General features: G+C 43.2%; 1 protein-coding gene across 1 annotated transcript in view; it reads left to right on the top strand.

The window, feature by feature from the left end:
• Positions 1-4,369: 4,369 nt before the first annotated feature.
• The window catches only part of LOC129095493 (protein sidekick-1-like), a 233,084-nt gene continuing 211,055 nt past the window's right edge, over positions 4,370-26,398 (top strand). Inside the window, exon 1 of the mRNA XM_054603956.1 lies at positions 4,370-4,448. Coding sequence (XP_054459931.1) covers positions 4,433-4,448 — 16 coding nt within the window. The 5' untranslated portion in view covers positions 4,370-4,432. The remainder of the gene's footprint in view (positions 4,449-26,398) is intronic.

Here is a 26,398-nt window from a genome sequence, read left to right as displayed (position 1 = left end):
CGTTGAGGTCTCCCAGAAGAACTATGTCCCCAGTCGGCGCCCTTTCCAGAACACCACCCAAGGACTCCAAGAAGGCCGCGTACTCCGAACTGCCGTTTGGTGCATAGGCACAAATGACAGTCAGAGACTTTCCCCTGCGATTCCCAGTCGCAGAGAGGCGACCCTCTCGTTCTCCGGGGAGAACTCCAGAACAGCGGCGCTCAGCCGGGGGCTTGTGAGTATCCCCACACCCGCCCAGCGCCTCTCACCCTGGGCAACTCCGGAAAAGGAAAAAGTCCAGCCCCTCTCCAGGAGTTTGGTTCCAGAACTGGTGCTATGCGTGGAGGTGAGCCCAACTATATCTAGTTGGTAGCGCTCCACCTCCTGCACCAGCTCCGGTTCCTTCCCCGCCAGAGAGGTGACATTCCACGTCCCTAGAGCTAGTCTGTGATGCTGGGGGTCAGCACGCCCAGGTTCCTGCCCCAGCCTGCCGCCCAGCTCACATTGCACCCGACCCCAATGCCTATCCCTGCGGGTGGTGGGCCCACAGGGTGGCGGCACGATGTAGCTTTTTCGGGCTGGGCCCGGCCGGGCCCCATGTGCCAAGGCCCGGCCAGCAGACGCTCGCCGGCGAGCTCCCCTACCGGGTCTGGCTCCAGGAGGATGCCCCGGTTTCCCTATTCCGGGCGAGGTGCCACAACCTTGCATCGTCCGATTCATTGGGGTTTTGTGAATCGCTCTTAGTCTGACCCCTCCCCCGAGACCACTTTGCCTTGGGAGACCCTACCAGGAGCTATTGCCCCCGACAACACAGCTCTCAGGATCACTGGGGCACACAAACCCCTCCACCACTATAAGGTGGCGATTCATTGTTGCAAACAAATGAAAGCAACTCTGTAAAAGAGACAAATGCCATAGTTGTGTCTGAGCAGAATGGGAAAATACTGATGGTATCATAGCAACTGGCAGAGGTCCAATGTTTAGTCGCTGTCTCTGAACGTGTTGCTGCTTGCCTGGTGTGGAAATAGGTGGAGGTGACACAGGAGGCCAAGATCCAAAGGTACCAAGACCACCAGGGGGGGCCGAGAAGGCAGAACGGGTCAGCCAGGAGTGTGGCTGCTGAATGGTTTACACCTTGAGGAAAATAATCCAAGAGGAAAGGCAGAGTTTGACAGTGGAGTTTGTTGCAGAGTTTCTGGTATTGTGCAGTCAAGCTAAATATGGGGAAGACCGTAGCACTAAGACGACTGTCATATAGAAAGCAATTAAAGGCCCGGCTGCTGCCACTACACCCAGTTCCTGGTTGCATTGGTGACAGAAATATGGATGAGTGACAAAACCAACGTCATGTTAAGGTGTTTGGTCACCTCAAGCTGTCAGAACAGCTTCAGTGCACCTTGGCTTAGTTTATACAGGGAGCTTTACTGGAGGGATGAACAATATTCCTCCATAGGTTCACTCCAAATCACCCATAGGTGGTCAGCAGGGTTAAAACCAAGGCTCATAATGATCAAACAAGAATGCAAATTATTAATAACTAATAGAACCTCCAATTTGGGAGTAAAACGCTTTTCACAGAGTGGTAATAATAAGACAAATGTATCAAGCGACTTAACCATAGGCCTACGTACAGTAAAGCATAAGCAATATTTTAATAACAGTTTTCAAATGATCACATGATTAGTGACTTGTATGCTCAGAGCAGGAATAGCTAATCAGTGAGAATTTACCCTGACATCTACTGCACAATGGAAATTCCCCACAGAAAATAATGTAATTATTTAAGCTTTTGATAAATATGCAGTCCCTTATATTTTCAGTAGCAATACACATATTAATCAAACAGCAATTTAATATAATAACAATAAGGACATTTACTGAAAAGTTCAAATCAAATGCTTGATGCCTATGTACCACAATAGTATCTCTAGGAGTTTATATTACTTATTATTTTGAATTTGACTTACTCTGACTTTTAACCTTTAGCAGTTGAATAAATATGTGTCTTGGTGAATGGGTAGGCGATAACATTTCATTCTCAAGAGGCTTCTGCATATTTTTCAAATGTTTACTTACTGATGCCTTTCCCATTCATTTCTACACATCATAATCTGAATTTTTGCAATTTTGAACTATAAGGTGTTTTAATATGGAATCCAGAGAAATATCTGAAGTGTGGCCCTGCAGACTGAGTAGCAAATACTTTTCATGGAAACTAGTTGCATGGAAACAACTGGCGACAGTTACCAAATGAGCCTGAATGGAAAGATAAATGGAAGAACTGGGGAGAAGGTGCTTGAAGAGAATGTATTGGGGACAGCTAGACAGTATGTGGGGGCACACTATTTGGCCACTCCGAGGAAGGAAAGTCTGCCTGTGAGAATTTATTGAGGCAATAAAAGATAAGGTCACTGTGTTGTAGGCTTTAATATTAATGTGCCATTTAATGACCCCCACCATGGAAGAAACTAGGTTATCAGTAGAAGGCTACTAAGATATAGCTGCAGGCAGTTTTTTTTGGTAATGGAGCATGTGAGTGTAGCCGGACCACCGGGGGTGCATCAGAGAGTTCATTTTCAGTATCATGATAAAGTGAAAGTTCTTTGAAGTTAGTAAGGTGATAAAAAAAAAAGGGCTGGATTCTTCTCATTGTATTCCAGCCTCTTACTGCCTCCTTTGAAACACACATTATATATTAAATAATATACAGTAACAAAGTAAAGTACTTTCAACGATTGACTGCTTATCTATTTTAGATTATAGAGAAATTGGTGATAAACTTCTTCCAGAGGCTTTTTCCTCTGTGTGTGGTTTTAAGGCTTTGGGGGCGCCGTCCACCACGCTCTCAGTGCTGGCATAACGCCCCTCCCCTTTAGTTCGGGCTGACCAATAGGAACAGCGGGAGCACTCCGCTCGACCAATCAGCAACAAGGGATGATAGTGAATGGAACTTTAGTTGTTTGAGTTTGGGATAGCAGGCTCGGGGGAGAGACAAACGGAGAGACTGAGCGGAGGAAAAACCCGGGATATAAATGGAAAAAGTGATTCAACTCTCTGACATATTGCCTGTTTAGTTACTCAGAAAGACTGGAAACGCGTTTTGAGTAAGGCTGAACAGGAGCCACCTCTCTCTCTCTCCCCCATTAGGGTGGCAGGTGTTCAGTTGAGGGAGACGCATCGCCTCAGTCGGCTCTCCGTGCGAGCCTCAAGGAAAAACCGCAGTTAACTGAAACGTTAGCCGCGGGAAGAAGAAGCGCCGTGGAACGTTGAAGTAGCCGTTTGTTCGCTGAGGACGACCGTTGGGCTTCCAGTGTCGCAGTGAGAGTAACCGTCGGCGGAGCGGCCGTTATTTTCAGTTTAAAAACGACTGTTACTTTTTTTATTTTTTAATTTTTTTTCTGGTCTTGAACTAAACTCTTCGCATTCACATTCAAAGGAATAAAGAAAACTCACAGTTGTTCTAAATAAAGATTTTTTTTTTTTTTTACATTTTTTTTTTTCCTAACCTGTTGTGTCATTGTTCCGTGTAACACGAGAGACCCCCCCCGCATTAGCCGATCTGGTATCCGAGGGAAGAGCACCCGTTCTGGGGAGCGTGGTGGATCATTTCGACCCCCGAGGACTCTGGATAAACAGTTATTAACGGTCACTTTGGATTTGAAACACTCTTTTCAGTTTGTTTGCATTCAAAAAACCAACACATTCAAAAAAAATGGGAATTCACAGAATCGATTAGTGGATTAACGTTTATGTATTGCCTCCCCACAGAGAGAGAAGACATTAAAAAAACAAGAATAAGCTGATAAGTCTAAAAAAAAAAAAAAAAAAAAAAAAATTAATAATAAAATAATAATACACTCAAATGTATTAATTCCTCGCTTTGGGATCTATCCACATGAACATGAGGGATCGCAGGACGCAGAGACACACGGACTCCACAGCACGTACAGATTACCGCTCACCGTAGACACACACACACACACACACACACACACACACACACACACACACACACACACACACACACACACACACACACACACACACCAGTGAGGGGGGAGTCGTTCTCCCCGCTGCCTGCCGAGTTTGGAACACCGGAGCCGGGGAGCTTGTCGGCGGTGAACTCCTGGAGCTCCGGGACGCGCGCATCCGAACGTTCGTGCACGAAAGAGAGAGAGAGATAGAGAGTGTGTGTGAGAGAGAGAGAGAGAGAGTGCAGCAGCAGCAGCAGAGCACAAGCGGACGCGGACACAGTCGGTCCTCTCTCCCCGCCTCATGAAACAGGGAATTTGCAGTCCTGAGGGCTCCCCGGAGCGCATGGAGGGACCCGCGGCCATGAAGGCGATGGAGTCAGGGCTGCTGGCCCGGAGTGGGAGCCGGTGTCCCTCCTCCTCCTCCTCCTCCTCCTCCTCCTCTTCTTCTGCTGCTGCTCCTTCTCGCTTGCAGCTGCCACATGTTGCACGGACAAGGTAAGAGCTTTATCCCCAGGAGTTCAAATGTCAGGTGATGCACTCATGATATATGTTGTTATTATGATTATTGATTATTATTATGATTATTATTATTATTATATGCATTGATATCCATTCTTTCTGTAGGTGTTTTGAAGGGTGACATGTGTACAAAGTGTACTGTATGAAAAACACTTGACAGACTCATTTGTCACTGGCTCCATGGTGAACAGGGGGGGGGGGGGGATGATGCCTCCTAAACTGGAAACAAGGGTGTGATTTATGAGACCAAGTGTAACAGTTTGCCCATTAGGTGGGATGTGTCCCTGCAGGAGGGTGATACAGATTGGGGGGGGGGGCAAACAACAGCGTTTTACTGTTAATGAAGTCATGTTGATTGTTTGTGGGGGGGGGGGGGGGGGGGGGAGTTATCTACCATGCATGTGTCAATGGTTGTTATTGTTATTATGCATAGATTGTAGGATCACGATTGTAGGATTAAGGTATTGAGGATGTGTATGGGAGGGGTGTTACAGTTTCCAAGCATTGATAATCCTCTCCCCCCCCTCTTAGTCAATGACCTGCTTAACTACAGCTCCTGATTTGGCACAAACGCACAGGAATACTTAGTGTATGCATTTCATTTGGCCTATTGTGCTGGCAGGTGTCCAGATTAGTGTGTGACTTGTTGTTGCAGGAGGTTTAGTGTTGTTGAATAGTTGTTGAATACAGCATCAGGACCTTTCTGGGGGGGAAAACAAATTGTGCATTGCCATGTTTTTTTATTTTCCAGCTATGGAGAGAGAGAGTGATTGTGCGAAAGTGTGGATATTTGTGTGTTTTTGTGTGCATTCCCCCTTCGTGGGATCGAGTCAGAGTGCCATAACAAAAGCCCAGAAAAGGTCAAGGCTGGTGTCAGCACAGCGATTTCTCCGGGTCACAGATGGCGCGGTGGGCTGAATGTAGGGGTGAAACTTTGGGGTTACGTGGAGGAGGGGTCTTAGGAATGTCTGTGCACATATATATATATGTGTGTGTGTGTGTGTGTGTGTGTGTGTGTGTGTGTGAGTGTGTGTTAGAGGTGGGGGTGAGCTATTTGCGAACGCGTGTAGAATGTGTGAGCCGCTCAAGTGTTGGAAGATAGAGGAGGAATGATGAGGGAAAGAAAGTCAGAAGGAGGGAGGCAGTTCGGCGGAGAGGTGACAAGGAGGGAGAGGGGAGTGGCAAAGGAAAGCGGGTGAGAATAAGAAATGGAGGGGTGGGGAGGGGTGGGGAGGGGGGGGGCAGAGAGGGAGTGCGCCGTTCTTGTCGCTCAGAAAGCTGTGTCTGCAGTTCAATCGATGATGACGGTCTGACAACACCTCTGCGTGTGTCAAAAGTTGCTCTCCTCTCCCTTCTTTTCCCAGTCGTCACACTCTCCCTCCTCCTCCTCCCCCCGGTGTTGAGAAGGAGGTGGGAGACGGAGGCATGGTGTGGCTGCAGACTCAGCTCCTTTCGTCCTCCTCCTAATGTCAAGGTCTCAGTACCGGCACCCAAGTCACCACAGCCCCCCCGTTCCCCCAGCCCCAGACACACCAACCCCTGTATGTGTGTGTGTGTTTGGGGGTGGGGGGGGGGGGGCTGCGAAATGTCTATACCTCAGAAGTCTGGCAGCAGTTGTGTTTGTATATGTGTGTGTGGTGCTGGAGTAAGGGGTGAATTAATTGAAATTAGTGAAACAGATGCGGGACAGGGTTGGTGGACGAGGAGGGTTGGTGGTGGAGTGGTGGTGGTGGGGGGTGGTGGTGGTGGGGGGGGATTATTGATTTGATAAGCTGTGCCAGGCGGCCAATCGAAGGCTGTAGATTTCCCAGGTTCTGACCCCTCTATCCCTAGCATTTATTAGGACGTTTTATTTTAGGAGGAAAAGGATGAAATTCATGAGCCAAGGTTGATCCTCCTGATCCCACCCCACCACCACCACCACCACCACCCCTTCTCTCTTCTCCCCCCCCCCCCCACCCCCTGTCCCTCCCTCTCTCTCTCTCTCTCTCTCTCTCTCCCCCTCTTTCTCCCCCTCTCCGTCAATCGATGCCCACACCCCTCCTCATAAATGTGAGGCTTTATATGAGCCAACTCTCGTCTCTGGGAGCACATTTAAATAAGCTCATCGATCTTTCATTTTAGAGTTTAAGTGACGGCAGCGTTTTACTGTCTCTCTCTGCCTCCACCTCTCATCTGCTCACCTCCCCACCCTCGCTTCTTTATTCATAATTTACCCCCCCAGTCACTGAGTGGGTTCTGCTCCACAGCTGTTTGACTGATTCACATTTCCAGCATGGATGCAGACGGAGCCTCACTCTAGACTTAGTATTCTGACTGAAGTCAAGGATGGATAAAAATCTAGTGTGTTTTTAAAAATGAAATTATATTCTATATCACCAACAGTCCAGATTACCATTCCAACTGTTCAGGGTTTTCTGAAAATAGTCTTGTGTTACTTCTGCAGCCGTGGGATTTTTTAAATATTTTTCTTCATGACTTACAAACATTTTTAGAAGCCTTAATCACAGAGGACCACCTGATACTTCAAATGACATAAAATACATTAAAACGTTCAAAGTCAGAACCTGTTCACATAACAACAGCGACATGGACCATTAGGTTTATAATACGTGCAGAATTATTTTGTCCCAGTTGCTAATGTGGATAATGATAATGGTGGATAAGTAGCCAACGTGTAATGAAAAAATACTGCTGGTCGTCATTACTGCTAACCTTGCCCAAGGTAATTGCATTAAAATATGACTCGAGCATCCCAGCTGTGGAACCATTTCACTTCTTTCCTGTCTAAAAAAAAATAAATAGCAGGTTACAGCTTTTAGGGGCTTTTGCTAAAGTTTAGTTTCTGGCGATTGAATTTGAAAGTATTTCTTCAACTAGGCCAAGCAAAGACTTGCTGACCCACTTAGTGGATCTATCAGTGTGATTAGGTTTGATATGACACATCTCATTGGCTCAACTAAGCCAGAGCTTGATGCTGATTGGATCGCTGGCCACGCTTAAGTGAATCGAGGTCACCGACAGGACGTTTAGATGGTGGGCCGGGAGAGTTCGGAGCGTGATGTCAAAACCCAAATCAAATAGACTGGCATGCAGCTTCACACATGTACGCACACACACACACACACACACACACACACACACACACACACACACACACACACACACACACACACACACACACACACACACACACACACACACACACACACACACAAAGTCCTTCTCTCACATCAGTGTCAAACAGCTGAAGCAGACGTGGAAATTTGCTTAACCATGTTGTAATGAGGAGAGGGTAAATGAAAAGCCTTGTCAAAATGATTCACAACCTCCACTCTGCACAACCTTACTGTGACTTTTCCACCTCTCTCACACTTGTGAATCTTAAATTGAATTTTTTATTTTTTTATTATCTCCCACTGATGGTCTCATTTGTCAACATTTGCTCGCAGCTCATACAAACGATACTTTAAGAGCAGTTGTGAATTTGTATTATGCTCCATTACTTTAGCATGTAACCTGAGGATTTTTAAGTATTTAAAACTGAACATTTACAGCTTGTTAACATATGTTATTTCTTTGCCCCCGGACAGGACATTGTGTATTCATTTAATTTGCCCTTTTGTGCTGGCAGGTGTTCAGATTGGTGTATAACTTATGGCTGCAGAAGGTTTTCTGTGTGGAATAGTTGTTAAATACAGGAATTCAAGAGCTCATTTTTTCTTTTTCTTATAAAGAGTGATGGAGAGAAACTGTGGATATTTGTGTGTGTCTGTGTGCATGTGTGTGTCTTTTGTATATGTGCTGGGTACACATTCATATATTTTTATATATATATATATATATATATATATATATATATATATATATATGTGTGCGTTCTTTCTTCGCCCACAGACACAAATTTAATCTCACATTCAAGTAGTTTGAATTTTGGATGCCTCAAGAGAGACTTTGCTCGCTGATGGATTGTGTGTTTTTTGTGTGTGTGTGTGTGTGTGTGCATGCGATGGAGGATGTGTGTGTGTGTGTGTGTGTGTTGGAGTGTGTGATAGACGCCAGGTTAGTCAGGTGACAGGTCTAAGAGGAAGTAAGGTCCCTGGTCGTTTCCCTTATTTCCTGTCTGTCAGGAGGAACAGATCTCCACACTTCCACAGCAAACTGACACTTTAGGCTGTGAGTGTGCGTGTCTCTGTGATTTGGGAAGGGGGGGCGTCTGCCTGTCTATGTGTGCAGACTGCATACAGTATATGTTGCTTGCAGGTGTGTGTGTGTGCATGTCAGTAATAAGTGTTTTCTTCTAAGAGCAGAATAGAGCCTGAGTCTCCTGATGGAAAATAATCACATGTTTGTGTTTGTTTGTGTCTGAGAGAGAAAAGTGCGGTGTGTGTGTGTGTGTGTGTGTGTGTGTGTGTGTGTGTGTGTGTAGAGTGCAGCCAGTGTGTGTGTGTGTGTGTGTGTGTGTGTGTAGAGTGCAGCCAGTGTGTGTGTGTGTGTGTGTAGAGTGCAGCCAGTGTGTGTGTGTGTGTGTGTGTGTGTGTGTAGAGTGCAGCCCAGTGTGTGTGTGTGTGTGTGTGTAGAGTGCAGCCAGTGTGTGTGTGTGTGTGTGTAGAGTGCAGTGTGTGTGTGTGTGTGTGTGTGTGTGTGTGTGTGTAGAGTGCAGCCAGTGTGTGTGTGTGTGTGTGTGTGTGTAGAGTGCAGCCAGTGCATTTATCCAATCTTCTTTTGTTCACATGTACTCACAAACTAGTTTATATGACTTGAATCCTCTTGAGTTTCTTTCCTCACTCCTCCAGTGTCACTATTGACAGTGGTCAGTTCAAAGCAAATATTTGATATAAATACAAGGAAAAGTGTAATTGCCGAAAGCTGTGTGTGTGTGTGTGTGTGTGTGTGTGTGTGTGTGTGGGGGGGGGGGAGAAGAGAGTGTCTTTCTGCCCAGTCAGACTGGTTTCCCATCTTTGTGAAAAGAAGCATTTTATAGGAGTTTTCCTCAAAAACATCCTTCAGAGCTTTGAAATATGAGCCAAATGGGATCCACTCTGGTCTCCCTCAGTCTCCCTCTCTGTCATGCTTATTTTTTGTTTGTTCTTTCGCTATTGCTCCTCTTCTTTTTGGTTTCTCATTCTTTCCACCTTCCCCGTCTCCCCACAAGGGACCAAGTCATCTATCGCTGCAGGCCACACAGGTGGAATGGAGGCTGTTTTGCTGTTTAGGCCTCTGTGCTTATTATGTGAGATAGGGGGAGGAGGCTGCTATTGATCTGCTGTCTGTACATGTGAGGAGCAAGGGAGGGGTTGGGAGGTGGGGGGGTGGTGGTGGTGGTGGTATAGCAGGTAAGCTTATCTTGTCCTTTTCGAGATGGTTCTACAGTGACACACCCAAATAAAGTGTGGCGCTCGCAAAACATGAACTTTATTGATTGACTTAACCGCAGGACACCACCAAGCAAAATGACTGACAGACACACATCGAGACTGGCAGACGAACAGAAAGATAAATGCATGTGTGTGCACTTTGTAGACACACATGCATTCACAAACTTTGTTTCATAACTTGAGTGTAGGTAAAGTTAAAATCCGTGATGTCGGCATGCAGCGGTGCCCCTGAGACTGTTATTAAAGGAACAATTTGACACGTGACAGAATTATGAGCCCACTTTTCTTAAGGATTTAGAGGCTATACAAAATAAATTGAATTGAATAGAGCTGAAACGCTTAGTAGTTCATCATAAGGTAATCAGCAGCTATTTAAATAGTCTTTTTTTTCCAAAACAAAATATTCAACATTCTCTAGTTCTAGGTTCTTAACTGTGAAGGTGTGCTACATTTCTCTGTTAATGTGTTTTAACTATTTGGGTTTTCAGGGGAACTTCTATTTATTTATGTGCTTTTTTATTTATTTATTATATTCTAATGTGGAATATCTGACATTATGGCTTTAATTTTAAAAACAAGTTGACAGTTCATGCATCTTGATGAGTTCAATTAAACAAGATCGTGACCTACTGATGCAAATTTTGTGCCGCTTGCTTGAGGGCTATTGCTGCACCCAAAAGTATCATAGTAATATTGTTTGAATTCGCTAAATAGGGATCGTGTTAAGGCTGAGTCAGAACGAGACTTTCTAGCTGTTGTTGTAGTGTTGCACTCTAATTTAATAAGACCTCTGGCTATTGTGAAGATAGAATGGCTACAGGGAGTTGTAGTCTGAAGAAAGGTTTTTCTCACTGGTGAGGAGTGACAGTGTGCTTGCCTAGCAGATTAATAAAGGATCTGCTGCACTCACACAGAATTTTAAAGCACATTTACTCAAAATTAGATTAGCACAAGATATATTAACAACAACTTAAAAAACATAGCATACACATATTCTTATAAATTTCTTGTCCTGTGTTCCCCTTTGAGGGAAAAATACAGAACATTTTGAATTTTTCGTTTCATGATGGCGCCTCCTAGTTTTGCGTTAATCTATGTAGATGGAATGTTAACTATGCACATTTAGGTAGACCTACAATCTAATATGAAATATAGGTACAACTAAAAGATGCTGTTTGCAGCTTAGTAACTATGTATTTAGGAAATATAGTGGATCGAGAGGATGCAGCCTCTCTTTAACTTGCCATTTACATACAGAAACATCTGCCAATATAACACTATCCTATGATAAACACCTGCTAACTATGACAGTAGAGCTCAATCAACACCTCCTCATTAATTGACTGAACTTTATAAGCTTAACAAAGATGAGATTTACTTGATGACTTGTGTATCTAGCACTGTGCATAGATACTTTTAGTCAAACGAGCAAATGCTATGAAAAGAGAGGCGCCAAAGAAGCCTTGACCATCATCCTTCGATAATTTACTGATATGATTATGTGTCTTTTATTTTGTCACATTTTATTTTTGGCTGACTGTTTCTATTCGAGACCTTCAGGCATTTTCTTCTCACAGCATCTGATAAAAAAAGACAAGAAAAGCAAGGAAACCAAAAGTGCAAGTCAAAACATAAAGTGCAGTCACAAAAACACCTTGTCAACTGTGAAAGGGGTATGGCGTATATATATATAAATATATTTCAAAATGTCATACAAAACTTGCACATCGACACAACGGATTCTTGTTTCGTGTGAATATTTTTATCTCGCATCACTGCTTTGTTCTTTGTTTTTGAGATAACCCATATGTGATGAATAGTAATGTATTTTTTCTCAGTGTTTTCGGTGTTTGGAAATAAGCTGCAGTCAGAGAAAGATGAGACAAGAACCAATAAATGAAACCAAGAGCCAATGTGACAGTTTCATCACATGCAGTACATTTTATGGGGCTTAATGGTATTAAGAACTTTGAACCCAGCGATAGCAATAAGCAGTGAAAAGTTGTATGCAGACGAATGGGCTCTAAAAAGGACCGCAGCCATCTGCATGAGGATTCATCTATAAACAAGTCATTATTTAAGTTCCAAATGTGGAATTTTTTGGGTTGAAATGTATTTTACCCCAAGTACTGCAGGTTCTGAACTGCATGTTCCATGATTATATTAAATATTACATATTTATCACCATATTTCAACATACCCTTGATGTAGTACTTCCTTTTCTCCATGCCTTCCTCCCCTTCCTCCCCATGGTCATACTTTGACCACTTATTACAGTAAGATACTTGTAGGCAGATGTTAACAAAAAAGTTGTGTTGTATGTGTCTCATTAGGGAATTCTTAATCAGCTCCACTTGACTCAGAATTTTGCTTTTTTTTTTTTTTTTATCAACAGCATTATTTAACTCGCCTCTTGTCTAAGTGGGCTGCTTTTGAACAAAAAATGTTTTAATCAGTCCTCTGTAAGAGGCCATCACAACATCTTTTTATTTTTTTGCATAAACTTGGCTGCCACAACTGTTTATCTTCCGTCTGAAACAGGAAAATCAAGTTAATAACGAGCACCATAACGGCGAACTGTTGCGATCATGTTGTGGTTTGGCATTAAATTAACTTGTGGAGATGAAATTGTGAGCAATGTATCCTAAAATTAAACTGAATGGATACTGAATGATTCACACACAGTATCAGTATCTCTACAGTCAGTGGCAGCCTATAATCATGCAGATATGGTAGTCAAAGTGTTTCATGATATACATGATTTACAATATAATATGTATATATTTAGAGAGAGAGAGAGAGAGAGACAGAGAGAGAAAGAGGGATACAAAGACAGAGAGACAAAGACAGTGAGAGAGAGAGCTACAAAGACAGAGGAAAAGAGAGAGGGAGACAGAGAAAGATAGAGAGAAAGAGACAGACAGAGAGAGAGAAACACAGACAGAGAGAGAATCACAGACAGAGAGAGAGAGAAACACAGACAGAGAGAGAGAATCACAGACAGAGAGAGAAACACAGACAGAGAGAGAGAATCACAGACAGAGAGAGAGAAACACAGACAGAGAGAGAGAAACACAGACAGAGAGAGAGAATCACAGACAGAGAGAGAAACACAGACAGAGAGAGAATCACAGACAGAGAGAGAGAGAATCACAGACAGAGAGAGAGAGAAACACAGACAGAGAGAGAAACACAGACAGAGAGAAACACAGACAGAGAAACAGACAGAGAGAGAAACACAGACAGAGAGAGAGAGAATCACAGACAGAGAGAGAGAGAGAAACACAGACAGAGAGAGAGAAACACAGACAGAGAACAGACAGAGAAACAGACAGAGAGAGAGAGAATCACAGACAGAGAGACAGAGAAACACAGACAGAGAGAAACAGACAGAGAGAGAGAGAGACAGAAAGAGAGGGAGAGACAGAGAGATACATAATATCAGCAGTTTATTCATAAGGTATTATTTTATAAGCTCTCTGTTTCTGAGAATATTTGGACAGTTTATGGAACCTAAACATTACATTTTACCCTCATGTTACGGTCCGTCTATATTTAGTACCGGCTCGGTTAGAAATTTGCATTCATAGAATCCCAAAAGGTCTTAACATTTTCAGCACTGAAATATCGCAGATGTCAGCTTCCTGGGACGCACACAAGGCAATCTAGGAACAGATTTCTATTTACACGAAACAACTGGTGGAAATAAAATTGCAGGTGGCTGGAGATACATCAGAGAGACTCACTCACACTCTCTCTCCCTCTCTCTCTCTCTCTCTCTCTCTCTCTCTCTCTCTCCTCTCTCTCCCCAACACCTGGGAAATGCCTTTAAAAGCCCGGCCTTGTACTGCCAGTCATTTAGTGGCAGCACTAGATTAGTCGAAGGCTCGAGAGCAGTCTCACAGCGGGGTGAGGAAAAGTGATTCTCTCTCTCTCTCTCTCTCTCTCTCTCTCTCTCTCTCTCTCTCTCTCCGTCAATCGAGGATCTTTCACTCAGTATTTGGATTCGAACTGGCAACCTTCCAGTGGATCATACCCCAGGCTGTGTCTCTCTTTGTGTCGCTACACTTTCTCTCCGTGTCTATCTTCCTCTGCCTTTTTTTTTTTTTTTTTTTTTTTTTTGTTTTCCCCTCCCATCTGTGTCTCACTCTTCCCCCGTTCGCTTTCAGTTTGGCGGCAGTCATTTACTGTGACATTCGCAGGACGTGAAGTGGAATGGAGTGAAGATTGCTCGGTGGAAGAACATCAAATGTGTGCCCACCTACCTCCCCCCTCTACCTCCCCCCCCCCCCCGTGCCAAGCACACCTGGTTGAGGCTCTCTATTTGTTTGAGCGTGCGGCGGGGGCCGTCAAGCTATTTGAATAAGATCTTTGCATAGTGAATCGCCTGTCACGGAATATTAGCGAGGTCAGGCTGGGGTTCGATAGAAGTGTGCGGGAGTGTTCATCATTGTGTGTGTATCAGAGCGGCATGATTTACTTGTTCAGTCCAAAGGCTTTGCCCTGCTGCAGGTGTGTGCTCTCAGCTTGCCGGCTTTTGATCTGCCACAGGTGTTTGAGAGGGGGGGGGACTGTGTGTGTGTGTGTGTGTGTGTGTGTGTGTGTGTGTGTGTGTGTGTGTGTGTGTTTGTGCACACTTGTCTGCGTATGGTGATTTATGGTATGGGCTCAGAGCTAAAAAGACCCTTTTTGATCTCATCCAGGAATAGACAGGAAGTAATGGGTGTGTGTGTGTGTGTGTGTGTGTGTGTCTGGCCAGAGGTTTTGAGCTTAGCCTTTGATCCGAGCTAGAGGTGGGCATACCCCTGTGAGGAGCCAGCCAGCAGCATGGAGACTTGGCTGGGGCTACAGAAGTGTGCGGTGTGTGTGTGTGTGTGTGTGTGTGTGTGTGTGTGTGTGTGTGTGTGTGTGTGGTGGAGCGAACATGGCCGCAATCAAAGTGGTGGCTCGCGTTTGTACTGTACGTATATGTGCAGCAGCGTGTGCGAAACACACGGCCCCAAAAAAATAATACATGCAAAAAAGCTGGCATCGGTCTCATCAATGATGCGCTCTGTGAACTCTCCTCATTCTGTTTGTGGCTCGGCCTTTAAAGGAACATATTACTTTTTTTCTGATGTTTCTATACACATGAAGGAGGGTAGACCTTACAGAAGCAAGCACTAACTGTTACATTACATTACATTACATTACAGTCATTTAGCAGACGCTTTTATCCAAAGCGACTTACAGGAAGTGTATTCAACATAGGTATTCAACCACCGCCAAATCAATTTTTTCCCCATTTCCTGTAAAAACACTGTTATGTGATTATGTTTACCTGTCCGTCTCCACTTTGACCTTTTCCAAGGTAAAATAATCTACTGTAATGCACAATAGCATGTACCATATTTAAAAAAAACAACAACAACAACAACAACTGTATATTGAGAAATTCATTCAGTTCTTGTTATTTGATGACCACCTTCTCAGGCCCCAAATCAGATCAGTTTTGTGAGCGGTGGTGTGTACACCCCAGTGTGTTAATTCCTTCTTTGGAGTTTCATGCAGGGATAAGAGGCTTTCTGCAAAAATGGAAGTATTGCATTAATCACATCTTGTCAAGATAGTAAGGGGAAGCTTTCAGTTAGTTTTGGATCATTACTATACGTAGGCTGGTAGATAAGCTGGATATTTCTACCTGCTGTTTTCCCCCCCTACAGCCAGACTGTTCTGCTCTGTGTAACTGTTTAACATTTACAGACTCAAAAGCAGGGACAATGATATGTTTTTTTTTTTGCACTGGCAAACCATGCTGCGTTGATTTTCATTTCCATTATCAGTTTAAAGGCGTCAAGTTGTGCAGAGTCGTGCCCAAAATGGACCGTTTCTCAACTTGTATCTGTGCATGAGACCAGAGAGAAAGACGTTTGTAAAGTGAGTGTTCAGCTCTCACTACTTTTAGGATTGTAAGTGAATCTGTGTGGTTTTAAGTTTAGTTTCTCACCTGCTTCCCTGCATATCTGCTTACTTTAACTGACATGTTTGCTGTCAGCTGTATGGAAGTTATGTTAAGTTACTGCTGTAAAAAAACACATTTTGCCGCTTTTATAATAATACATTTTAAATGAAATATAACGGAACACTGTTGAATTAGTGAAAGCTTCTCTTTATTTCCAACAAAAACAAGTCGACTAATACAACAGGGAGGATGAGAATAAGAAGAAATAGCCACATTACAAGCCCTATTGTGATGAAGAATGCCGATCCCTGCTGAGTGGAACCGAGTCAAGCCAAGCCAGCACACGTGGGTGTATGGAAAAGACCTAATGAGCTGCTGTTGCAGCCAGGCGCCACACGTGGAGCTGATGTACATGACATTTAAAGGGCGCCCAGTAGAGATGCACCAATTGCAACTTTCTTGGCCAATTCTAAAATGAGATTTTTTAAAAAGTGCGACTTGCAAATTCATTTTTTTTTGCAGATTATTAACATATTTCTAAGAACTCTAATGACAGCATACGAATACATTTTTAATGAGAGAATTACATTTAATTGTTTGTTCATAATGAAACATTGACTATTAATTAACTTTACAGGACCTTCTCTTACTCTCACTCAAACAAATCTAATAATAAACACTCCTCAGGTTAGTGAACAAATAGAATGCAACTGAAAATATATTGCAGTACATTTATACCAATTTATGTAACAGGTTTTACTTTTCCAGGAGAACACAGGTGCAACATATCTTATAACAACACACCTTATGTCATGTATGTGGCTGTAGTATGTGCTGCAGCTGCCACTGTGTACATGATTTATGTTTATGTGTGTGTGTGTGTGGCTGTGGGGAGATCGCAGGGAGTTGAATATCACTACCAACCACCTACCTCTGTTGGCTATATTCTATGTCATTACCAGTAATAACCCAATATAAAACATGTGTTTTCTGTTTGAATAGTACAAATGTTTGAAGAATTCAAGTTACTACTACTCAGCCATCTTTGAAGTTGTTACTTTTCTAGTCTGATCTCAAGGACACAGCCGAAAAGGACGCAGTTTGTTTACACGACGTAACAGAAGTGCATACTAAACGATGTCATAGATCGACCCGTGATCGCTGTTTGGACACTGGCAAAAATAATCGTGTTTATTAAACTGATCTGCAGGTCACAGGTCACGGTGCATCTCTAAAGGCCAGCGACACTGCAGGAGGAAGTTTCGACTAGATGAAATAAAAGGCCATCCATTCCTGCCTTCTACCTTTTATCTGTATGTCTGGAGGCTGTTACTCCTACTTCTGTTCAGCTATGCATGTTTGACATCTGACATATGGGATGTAAAGAGTTACAATGATCAAAGCATTTAAAAAGGGATCAGGGTTTATACGGGACATCGGCACCAACAGCTGCCTGGTCTGGTTTCAGACTTTGTTAATTAAATGTTCATCTGTTTTTACTGTTTAAGACTTTAGATTGTATATATATATATATATATCTCTTTTGCATTTTCTATTGAAGTACCTGGTCTCATGGCTTGTATATCTGCATCATCGTCGCTCAGGGAAACGGCCTCCTTATCTGTCTGTTCATCAGCCTTTTAAAGTAGGAGGTGCTTCACGAAAGTGGAAAGTTTCAACTATCAGTGGGCTCACATTTTCACAGCTCAAGTGGACATTTGCTAATTTGGAGCAAGTGTTCATTATTGAAACAGTACTTTTTTTTTTTTTTTTTTTTTTTTTTTTTTTTTTTTTTTTTTAAAGCAAACTGAACATGAGCCGCCAATTGTAGTTAAAAGTATTGTATCCGTGTTTTTGATAATGACTTGCACATCTACTTTTAAATAAATAGTCTAAATTGAGTAGTTTATCTCCCGTATGTGCACGTTTTTTTTATCCTGTGTGCTGAAATCAGGGTTTCGACTGAGACACTGAGAGAAGACATATGGTGTCGACTGATTGATAAGGGAAATTAATGGACATATATGGATTAGAAGATCTACTGCTTAGAAGAAAAGTACTTAAAGAGAAAATAAGTGATAAGTGAAATGAGTAATTCAAAGAGAAAGGAGGTGGATAGGGAGGAGGTTGTCAGTTATGGGGTCACTGTAATAGATGGATGTTTGAGAGAAGAGGGGACAGAAATGAAACAAAGTAATCAAAACACAGTCTAAGATTCTCAGTCAAGACAGATGAAGTGAGTTCCTTAAAGAGAAGGTAGTTTGTCGGCTAATGGACTCACTTGATCTATTTTTCTTCTTTACCATTCTCCTAATTCCCGTCCTGCTCGCTTGATCTTTCTCTCCAATCATAGCGCTCCCTGCGTAACATCTTTCTCCCCTTTTCTGCCACTTATTTCTCCCCTCCACTCTCTGTAATTGAGAAGGGGCAGTGCACGAACCTTCATCTCATTAAGTGCATAGTCACACACACACACACACACACACACACACACACACACACACACACACACACACACACACACACACACACACACCCCGTTCTCCGAGACATTTTGTTATCCTGTTGTAAAGTGAATATGTGTGTGTGTGTGGATTGAATCAGCCCTCACAGGAATTCACTATATATCTCGTGAATGTGGGAGCAGAAAAAGAGAGAAAGGCAAACAAATGAAAATAAAATGGAAGCATTCAAGCGAAAGAGAAAAAATTAATTATCCTGTTTTGTCTGTTGATGCAAACCATTCAGTAGCACACTGTGCCGTACAGACACTCTCATGCTCCTCAGTCATCTTGAGTTATATTCCAACACGGTGGCTCAGCTGTGCTTGTGGGACGGTACGCTTGGGTTTGACTCAGCAATGCCACTCTGTTGTTTTGCGCGAGCTTCAACCTGTCACCACGTCACTCCACCGGGCATGACGTTCATCTCTGAAATGTTTCTCTGTGCATTTGTATCATCATTATATCGTAGAATTATCGGAAAAAAAAACCATGCAGCATTGAATTATACACAAACTACCTATTTATAAAAGGTATATATATATATGTATTTGATTTCCTCTATTTATATTCATTGGCGTTGTGGTTTGATAATGCAGAAGGAAGCTTTACTTCCAGTGTACTAATTGGTGATTACAATAAATTTTTCATTCTCACATTAGATTACACCATGCATCTTGTGCCGCTTTCACATGACAGCAAATAACACAATCCTTAATGAATTTTGCATTTCATTACCCTTTCTTATGGAAAAGGACAGGAAATTTATCAAATCGATGACAAATTTGAGACAAAAAGACCGTAAATGAGCTAATTGACGAGACAGGAGCGTTTTGTTAAATGATGATTCTCGGGTCCCCCCCCCCCGAGAGTTACGTTGTTCCTCGGCAGCAGTCTGCAGAGCCAGGTTGATGTTATCGACGCTGCTGAACCTTGTAGCCTATCAAAGGTTTATAGAGTAGTCCATTTCATTATAGGGGCCGATTATAAGCCAAAATCCACTGTGTTCTGTAAAGAGTTTACAGCCTCACAAAAAGGGGGGAGTTCTTTGCTTTTTCTTCATTTCAAACAAGCTTTAAAGGAATACTTATGTCAGCAAATTGAAAAGGTTATTTTGCGGTTACTTGTTATGGGAGCTTTTGCATTTTATTGAGTAAAAAAAGAACTGAAAATAACAAAAAAAATGTCAGAAGCTGTGGGTTAGGAGTTTCTCTCATCCAATCATGAAAACATCCGGCTGGTTTGTTTTCTTTTCGTATTTGCTGTGATATCTTTATTGTCAGTGTGTAAAGGTACCCAGATATGGCCAACTTAGTAACATTTTTGGTAACACAGAGTTCCATTTTAATATACATTAAATGACTGGGATTGTTGCCAAATGTAATTTGCTTCTAACATAAACTCCACATGAAACTGGGATTTTGATTTCAACTCACAATGGACTCTGTCTGCCCTTGAAAGCACATGTTTTGGTCCTGTGTGTTCCCATCTCGGGCTGCTGTACAGTAATGTTTGAGATAGACCTTTGCGCCTCAGTTTTTGTTCCTCACAGAAGCTGGCCTCGACTCTCCGCTTGGCCCATTAAACTGTCTGCTCTTTATAACGGGGAAGAGAGGAGCTGATGGGATTGGCCCTTATTGAGGCTCACACAAACTCAACCTGCTGATACGGCAGTCCTGCTACTACTAAAAGTGTTCTCCTCCTGGTCCAAACATTCTCCACATCGGGCCTGCAGTGTCATGGTACTGCTTCCACTTCTGGTCACTATAATTGTGAAAAAAGGACATTGTGACACTTCGAAACTAGATGCCACTATAAAGCTGTTGTTCTCTGGATTTTAATCATAGGACTGAATTGATTTATTGTGAAGTGTTAACGTACAAAAACTTCTGAAGTGTGTGTGAAGTAGCTCAGTTCACCGTCCCTCAGGGCCTACGACGGATGAAAGGGCACAATTAGTCGGGTTTGAGACTTCTTAAAGGTCAGTATTGAACCCACGATGAGACTGTATTGGATTCTGAACAGTACTCGAGATGAGATGATACGGGAGGAAAGCAAAGCTCCTCCACACACATTATCAGTCACGTGGTAAAACATTCATTCGCTGCACAACAATACAGACACTGAATATAGATTATTGGTGACAGTAATTGATATTTTCCTCAAGAAAAAACCTGTGATTGATATGTTTTAAAGTCAGACTATATTTTGCCGCCCAGCATCCCGAATAATCAATGAAAATGGCGGAACTTAGCCTGTCCTCCGGTATTTCTGGCCCTGACATGATTTTTTTAAGTGCAGCCATGAGGACTGTTTACTTCCAGCACAGCACAGCACAGGGCTCAGCTCTGCTCTTTGTCACGCATTCATGGACAGACACCTACCTGCTCAGTATTTTTGTTTTGAGAGCCAATTTGTACCAATCCATGGCAAATATGTCACGCCTGGACCAAAACAAGGTCTGACTCGCACGGTGAAACCACAAATTCTCATGTGGCCACGTGTAACACTGGTATTATAACAGCAATCCATAATAGTTCTCTGTAATAATACGATAGCGTTCCCTGAAAAAGGCAGTGTGTGGGTTTTGCTCCAATAATCCACTGTTCTAAATGTCAGTCCACGGCTCGAGGCAAACATTATGCTGATTACTGCTCCCATCATTGCTAAACAGCTCCTCATGCCTGGCAAACACACCTTGAATGGCCTCTATGTCTCTGTTTGTGTGTGTGTGTGTGTGTGTGTGTGTGTGTGTGTGTGTGTGTGTGTGTGTGTGTGTGTGTGTGTGTGTGTGTGTGGACTTGGGATTTACTGCTCAGTGTACTACTTGACAAAATCTACTTTATTATGTGCTTTCAGAGTTACTTTATATGACACGGTGGCTTATAAGGATGTCACTTGCTCATCAAGGTGTGTGTGTGTGTGTGTGTGTGTGTGTGTGTGTGTGTGTGTGTGTGTGTGTGTACCTTATATATCTGAGCATTGTTGTGCAACAGGTGTGTGGATAATTGTGTATGTGAATTGGCTTTCAAACCACCTGCTTTCAACATGCGCAACACAAATCACTGCTGAAAGAGTCCCTCCATCCTCCGCGTCTCCCCCATCTCAAACCCCCCCCCCCCCCCATGTCTCTCGCTCTGCCACTTTCCTTCCCCCCCCACCCCCTTCCATTCTCACCCCATGGTCCTCCTGTCCATTGCCTGTCTAAATCTAATTAGCTTGCATCATGGATGTATTAGGCTCGTATAATGACACAGCTGGCCCTTTTCTCTCTCTACGCACAAACACACAGTCGCACGCTCACACCGCGGGCGTAAGACTCGTGTGTGTATATTGTCATGACTGAATGGAGCGAGGGAGGTGGAGAAGGTGCTTCTAGTGCGTAACGTGTGTGTTGGCGAACGAACAATACTGTATTTAATACACGGTCGATTTATTTGTCCGTATCCTCATAGTTCCCTCCAACACAATGAGAAACATATTGAGCTAATGTAGCCCAGAAATAAGGATCATTTATGAATAAGCCAAATGTGAGCAGAAGCAGAATACAGCAGCTATCAAAGACACACACATAAGTATGCAACACAGTGCACACACGCACGTATGGGTTTATGAGGACTATATATGGATTCACTTGGACGGAGAAAAAACTGTTTCATTCTTCAGTTTTTCAATTTTCTGCTGCAAAATTCTGCTGAAACACTAAAATGCATTGTGTTGAACACACACACACACACACACACACGCAAGTATAAAGTCAGAAATACACACACACACACACACACACACACACACACACACACACACACACACACACACACACACACACACACACACACACACACACACAAAAGTGAACTGAACACACACAAACCAAACAGAGGTTTATGTGCTGACCGAACAACAGGACACAGGTTTAAGTGGTCGGTGTTTCTTCTCATGTTAGCACAATCGTAACAGTATTCATTTTTTCCATTTTTCCATTTTTCACAGCATTGTACGCGCTGAAAACTGTCGTGACAAACGGCACTAGAGAGAGCACATGAGGTTTACACTCCCGCTAGTTTCCAAAGATTTCAATTTTCAGGGAGTTTTTCAAATCCTCTTTCATTTCCCCTTCCCTCTCCCGCTCCGGCTCATGCCCTCTCTCTCGCCTCGTGGACTGACTGTGTCTTTCCATGCTGTCATTTTCTCTCCCCCCTTCCTCTGTGGTGTCTCATTACATTCAGTGTGCGGAAACTTTCCTTTTTCATTTCTCCCATCTCTTGCTCTGTCTGTCACCCCCCCTTTCCCCCTTTCCCCTTCCCCTTCCCCTTCTCCTGTGCCTACTTCCCTTTAATCTCACTTCTCCTTGTCCCTCTCTCCCTCGGGCTCCATATGAAGGGAAGGGGCTGGTAACCCATCCCAAAGGGGGATCCACTAACTGCACCCTTTGGCACCAGCTGTCTTGTCTGAGGCACTGATGAATGTGTACTCTCACATGGCTCTGGGTGGAGGTTTTTTTTTTTTTCTCCTTGTGAGCGTGAGAGATGGAGTGAGTCAGAGCAGAGGGTGTTTGGTGAATGTTAGTTGGTAACTCTATCTTGGAAGACATGCAGCTAAAAGCATTAGGGTTATAACAACTGCCAGGCCTGGCAGCACAGGACGGGGCTTTGGGCAAGGATAGAAGGACAAATGGGGTGTGGTGCCTTACAGCTGTGTGCGTGTCTGTCGCGTGTGTGTGCGTGTGTGTGTGTGTGTGTGTGTGTGTGTGTGTGTGTGCGTGTGTGTGTGTGCGCTTGTAGCAACTTTCCATCAACGCCAGTCCCTGTGTGAGCACTTAGTAATTATGGTGGCCCAGAGTTGTTAATTTGTGTAATCAGTGTTTAATTGGCATCGAGGAAAACACATTAATCAGACTAGAATAAGTCTCCGGCTCCTTCATGCAGTCATTCGTTTGTCTACTTCAATCATCCAATCACAGGCTGCCGGGGAGTCGGGCACACCGGTTTGCAATCACAGGTTCCACTAAAGCAGAAGGATGGAAACTAACTGTTCTCACCAGGTTGCCACTTCACAGGCACATTCGCTTAAGTGTTTGAATGTTTGTGTGGTATTTCAGCAGTCCACACGCTTATTACTAATCGGATGTGGAAGTTTGTTCCTTTACTTATTGCATTCGTATCAGTTCGCTGCACTTATTGTATTCGTATTCGTTTACATTACATTACAGTCATTTAGCAGACGCTTTTATCCAAAGCGACTTACAATCAGTAGTATGTTACATATCATTCACCCATTCACACACTGATGACAGGCTACCATGCAAGGTGCCACCATCAGACTCTAACTAACATTCATGCAACATCCAGTCCACACCGATGGCAAGCCTTCAGGAGCAACTTGGGGTTAAGTGTCTTACTTAGTGTGTTACTGCACTTATCCTATTCGTATTAGTTTGTTGCACTTATTTGCAGTTTGTTGCACTTATTGTATTCGTATTAGTTTGTTGCACTTATTGTTTTGGTATTAGTTTGTTTCTGCACTATACTTTTGCTCTGGTTTATGCTCTTAAGATGCTTGTTTAAGAAAGGAGATGCACTTATGACTTCTGGTGACTAGTAGTTCTCTTGAATACCTATGTTGAATACACTTCCTGTAAGTCGCTTTGGATAAAAGCGTCTGCTAAATGACTGTAATGTAATGTAATGTTTACTTCAGGTGTGTGTGTGTGTGTGTGTGTGTGTGTGTGTGTGTGTGTGTGTGTGTGTGTGTCTGAGGTATTAGATAAGATAAGATAAGATAATCCTTTATTAGTCCCGCAGCGGGGAAATTTGCAGGCTTACAGCAGCATAGAGTTAAAGTGCACACAAGAGACATAGTAAAGAAAGACAAGATAAAAATAAAGAAATGAAAAATAAAAAATAAAATAAAAAAACAAGTATTATAAATAAGCAATAAAAACAGTAGAAAAACACAATAACTGAAATATAATATTTACAGACAGAAAAAAACTATTTTAACTATTATTGCACAGTGTTTTTATTGTCATGTGTCATGTGGTCTACTGGGAGCAGAGCTGGTTGTGCAGCCTGACAGCAGCAGGAAGGAAGGACCTGCGGTACCTCTCCTTCACACACCGGGGGTGAAGCAGCCGGTGGCTGAAGGAGCTGCACAGAGCTGCCAGGGTGTCCTGCATGGGGTGGGAGGTGTTGTTCATCAGGGATGACAGCTTGGCCATCATCCTCCTGTCTCCCACCACCTCCACCGTATCCAGAGTATTAGGGTCTTGAAGCCGTCACGCTCTCCAGTGCACAAGAGTGTGCGTTCACATGGGTGGGTTTACCCTTTTGTTGATGTGCAGCACTGTTGTGTCGACATGCGCTGCATCTCTAGATGTTTCTCCTCCTCGGCAGACAGGATGCTCACACACAGACATGAAACCAGGAGTCACCTGTAAACAGACAGGCTATCAAAGCTGCAAACCCTCAGCAGCCGGAGCGACGACAGATATTAGGTTTCTGTAAGCAGAGGAAAAAGCCTCCGCACACCTTTTCTCACCCTGGCTCCTAAAAGCAGCTGCTGCTGGCCGACCGTCGATATGTTTTAACAGCTCTCATCCGAACACAAACACAAACAAACATCACATATGCGTTTATGCGCTTTGGATTTTAAAGTCTTAAGCTGAGGGCCTGGAGAATAAGGTTGTTTTTTTTCCTCAGTACTACTTCATTCAAGTATGGATATATTTAGCATCATTTCATCGTACATGGTATGGAGCTTTTTTTCTGTCTGTTTCTGATCAACCTTCTTCCCTTTTTTGCCGCTCAATATTCACGCTCTGTTTGATGGTGACCATGACAAAAGCAACGGTTTGTGTGAATTAATTGCATGAAAAAAATACCCACGATATGTAAAGGCGTTAAAGGAGTTTTTATTAATACTGGACATGTCTGTCAGGAGAGTGTTGCTTTGATACAATTCAAAAATAAAAACACAGTTAATTTTTATTTTATGTTTTGAGATGCAGCAGCTCGAGTTCATGGAATTTGCCATGGACATAGCGTGTGATGGGTGTTAATGATTTTAGCCCCATATTACAAACTCTGCTTCACATTTTGTAACAGACCACTGCCATCTAATAGATACTAGTTCCACCTGCCATATCAGCTCTGACTGGGGATCTTATAAATAATATAGACTCTGCTTAAACCCTGTTCTTCCACTTTCAGAGCTCCTTACGTTCCAAAATTATAGATTGGACAATTCTATTTAAGGAAGTCTTATTGTCGAGTAGAACAAGCAGGTGATTTCTCTAGAGAGCAATGCGAGAGAGAATCGACTTTGGATCTTAGCGACGTCGTTTTATGTGATTTTTTTTCCGTCATAAGAACACACCGGTTGTTGTCGATGCTCATAATTGGACCTGGGATTGAATAGTCTGGTATCTGTAATTTCAGTGTAGCAAAGCTTTTGTTAAACTTTCACAGGAAGCAGCACAGCATGTTCTTGAAGCATTTGATAACAAATATGAATGGTGTTGAATGATGAGGCCCTGACAAATCGGAGGTTCTTAAAGTGTCTCCAGAGGGGCTGGGGCTGGGGGTGGGGCTGGGGGTGGGGGTGGGGGTGGGGGGAGACAGGTAGGATGTACTTTCTGCTTCACAATAAACACCTGAGGGCTGAGGAGGAACTCTTTATGTCAGTTATAATGATGGCATTAGACTGGCACATCCTCCCAGGTGTTACAAACTGCAGCTAACAGTTAAGAGTCACAAGCCACGCAGCATGACATGGCAGTCTAAGCCTCGTCGCCTTTGTCCCGGGAGCTTTGGCTGTTGTCTGAACCCGGGTTGTTTGTTTGGGCGGATCAGCACGCCGTGCTTTGCCCACTGCTGATAAGTAATTGAGTTGTAGACCGAGGAGGATGAAGCTGCATCTGTTCAGCTTGTTATCTCGAAGGGCCGAACGTTTTTCCGTGATGTCAGGCACATTTTCAACTCCAAAAATGGGTTTTGTGATAACGCTATTGGATTATCATATGCTAATGTTAAATCATCAAGAGCAACATTATCTTCGGCTGAATAAACAGTTTTTAAATGGATTTTCGTCGAAGAGTGAATGTAA

This window comes from Anoplopoma fimbria, chromosome 9, assembly GCF_027596085.1.
Source record: "Anoplopoma fimbria isolate UVic2021 breed Golden Eagle Sablefish chromosome 9, Afim_UVic_2022, whole genome shotgun sequence".
Classification (NCBI taxonomy): domain Eukaryota; kingdom Metazoa; phylum Chordata; class Actinopteri; order Perciformes; family Anoplopomatidae; genus Anoplopoma; species Anoplopoma fimbria.
Note: the sequence above shows the minus strand (reverse complement) of the source record. Positions and strands in the feature narration are given on the sequence as shown.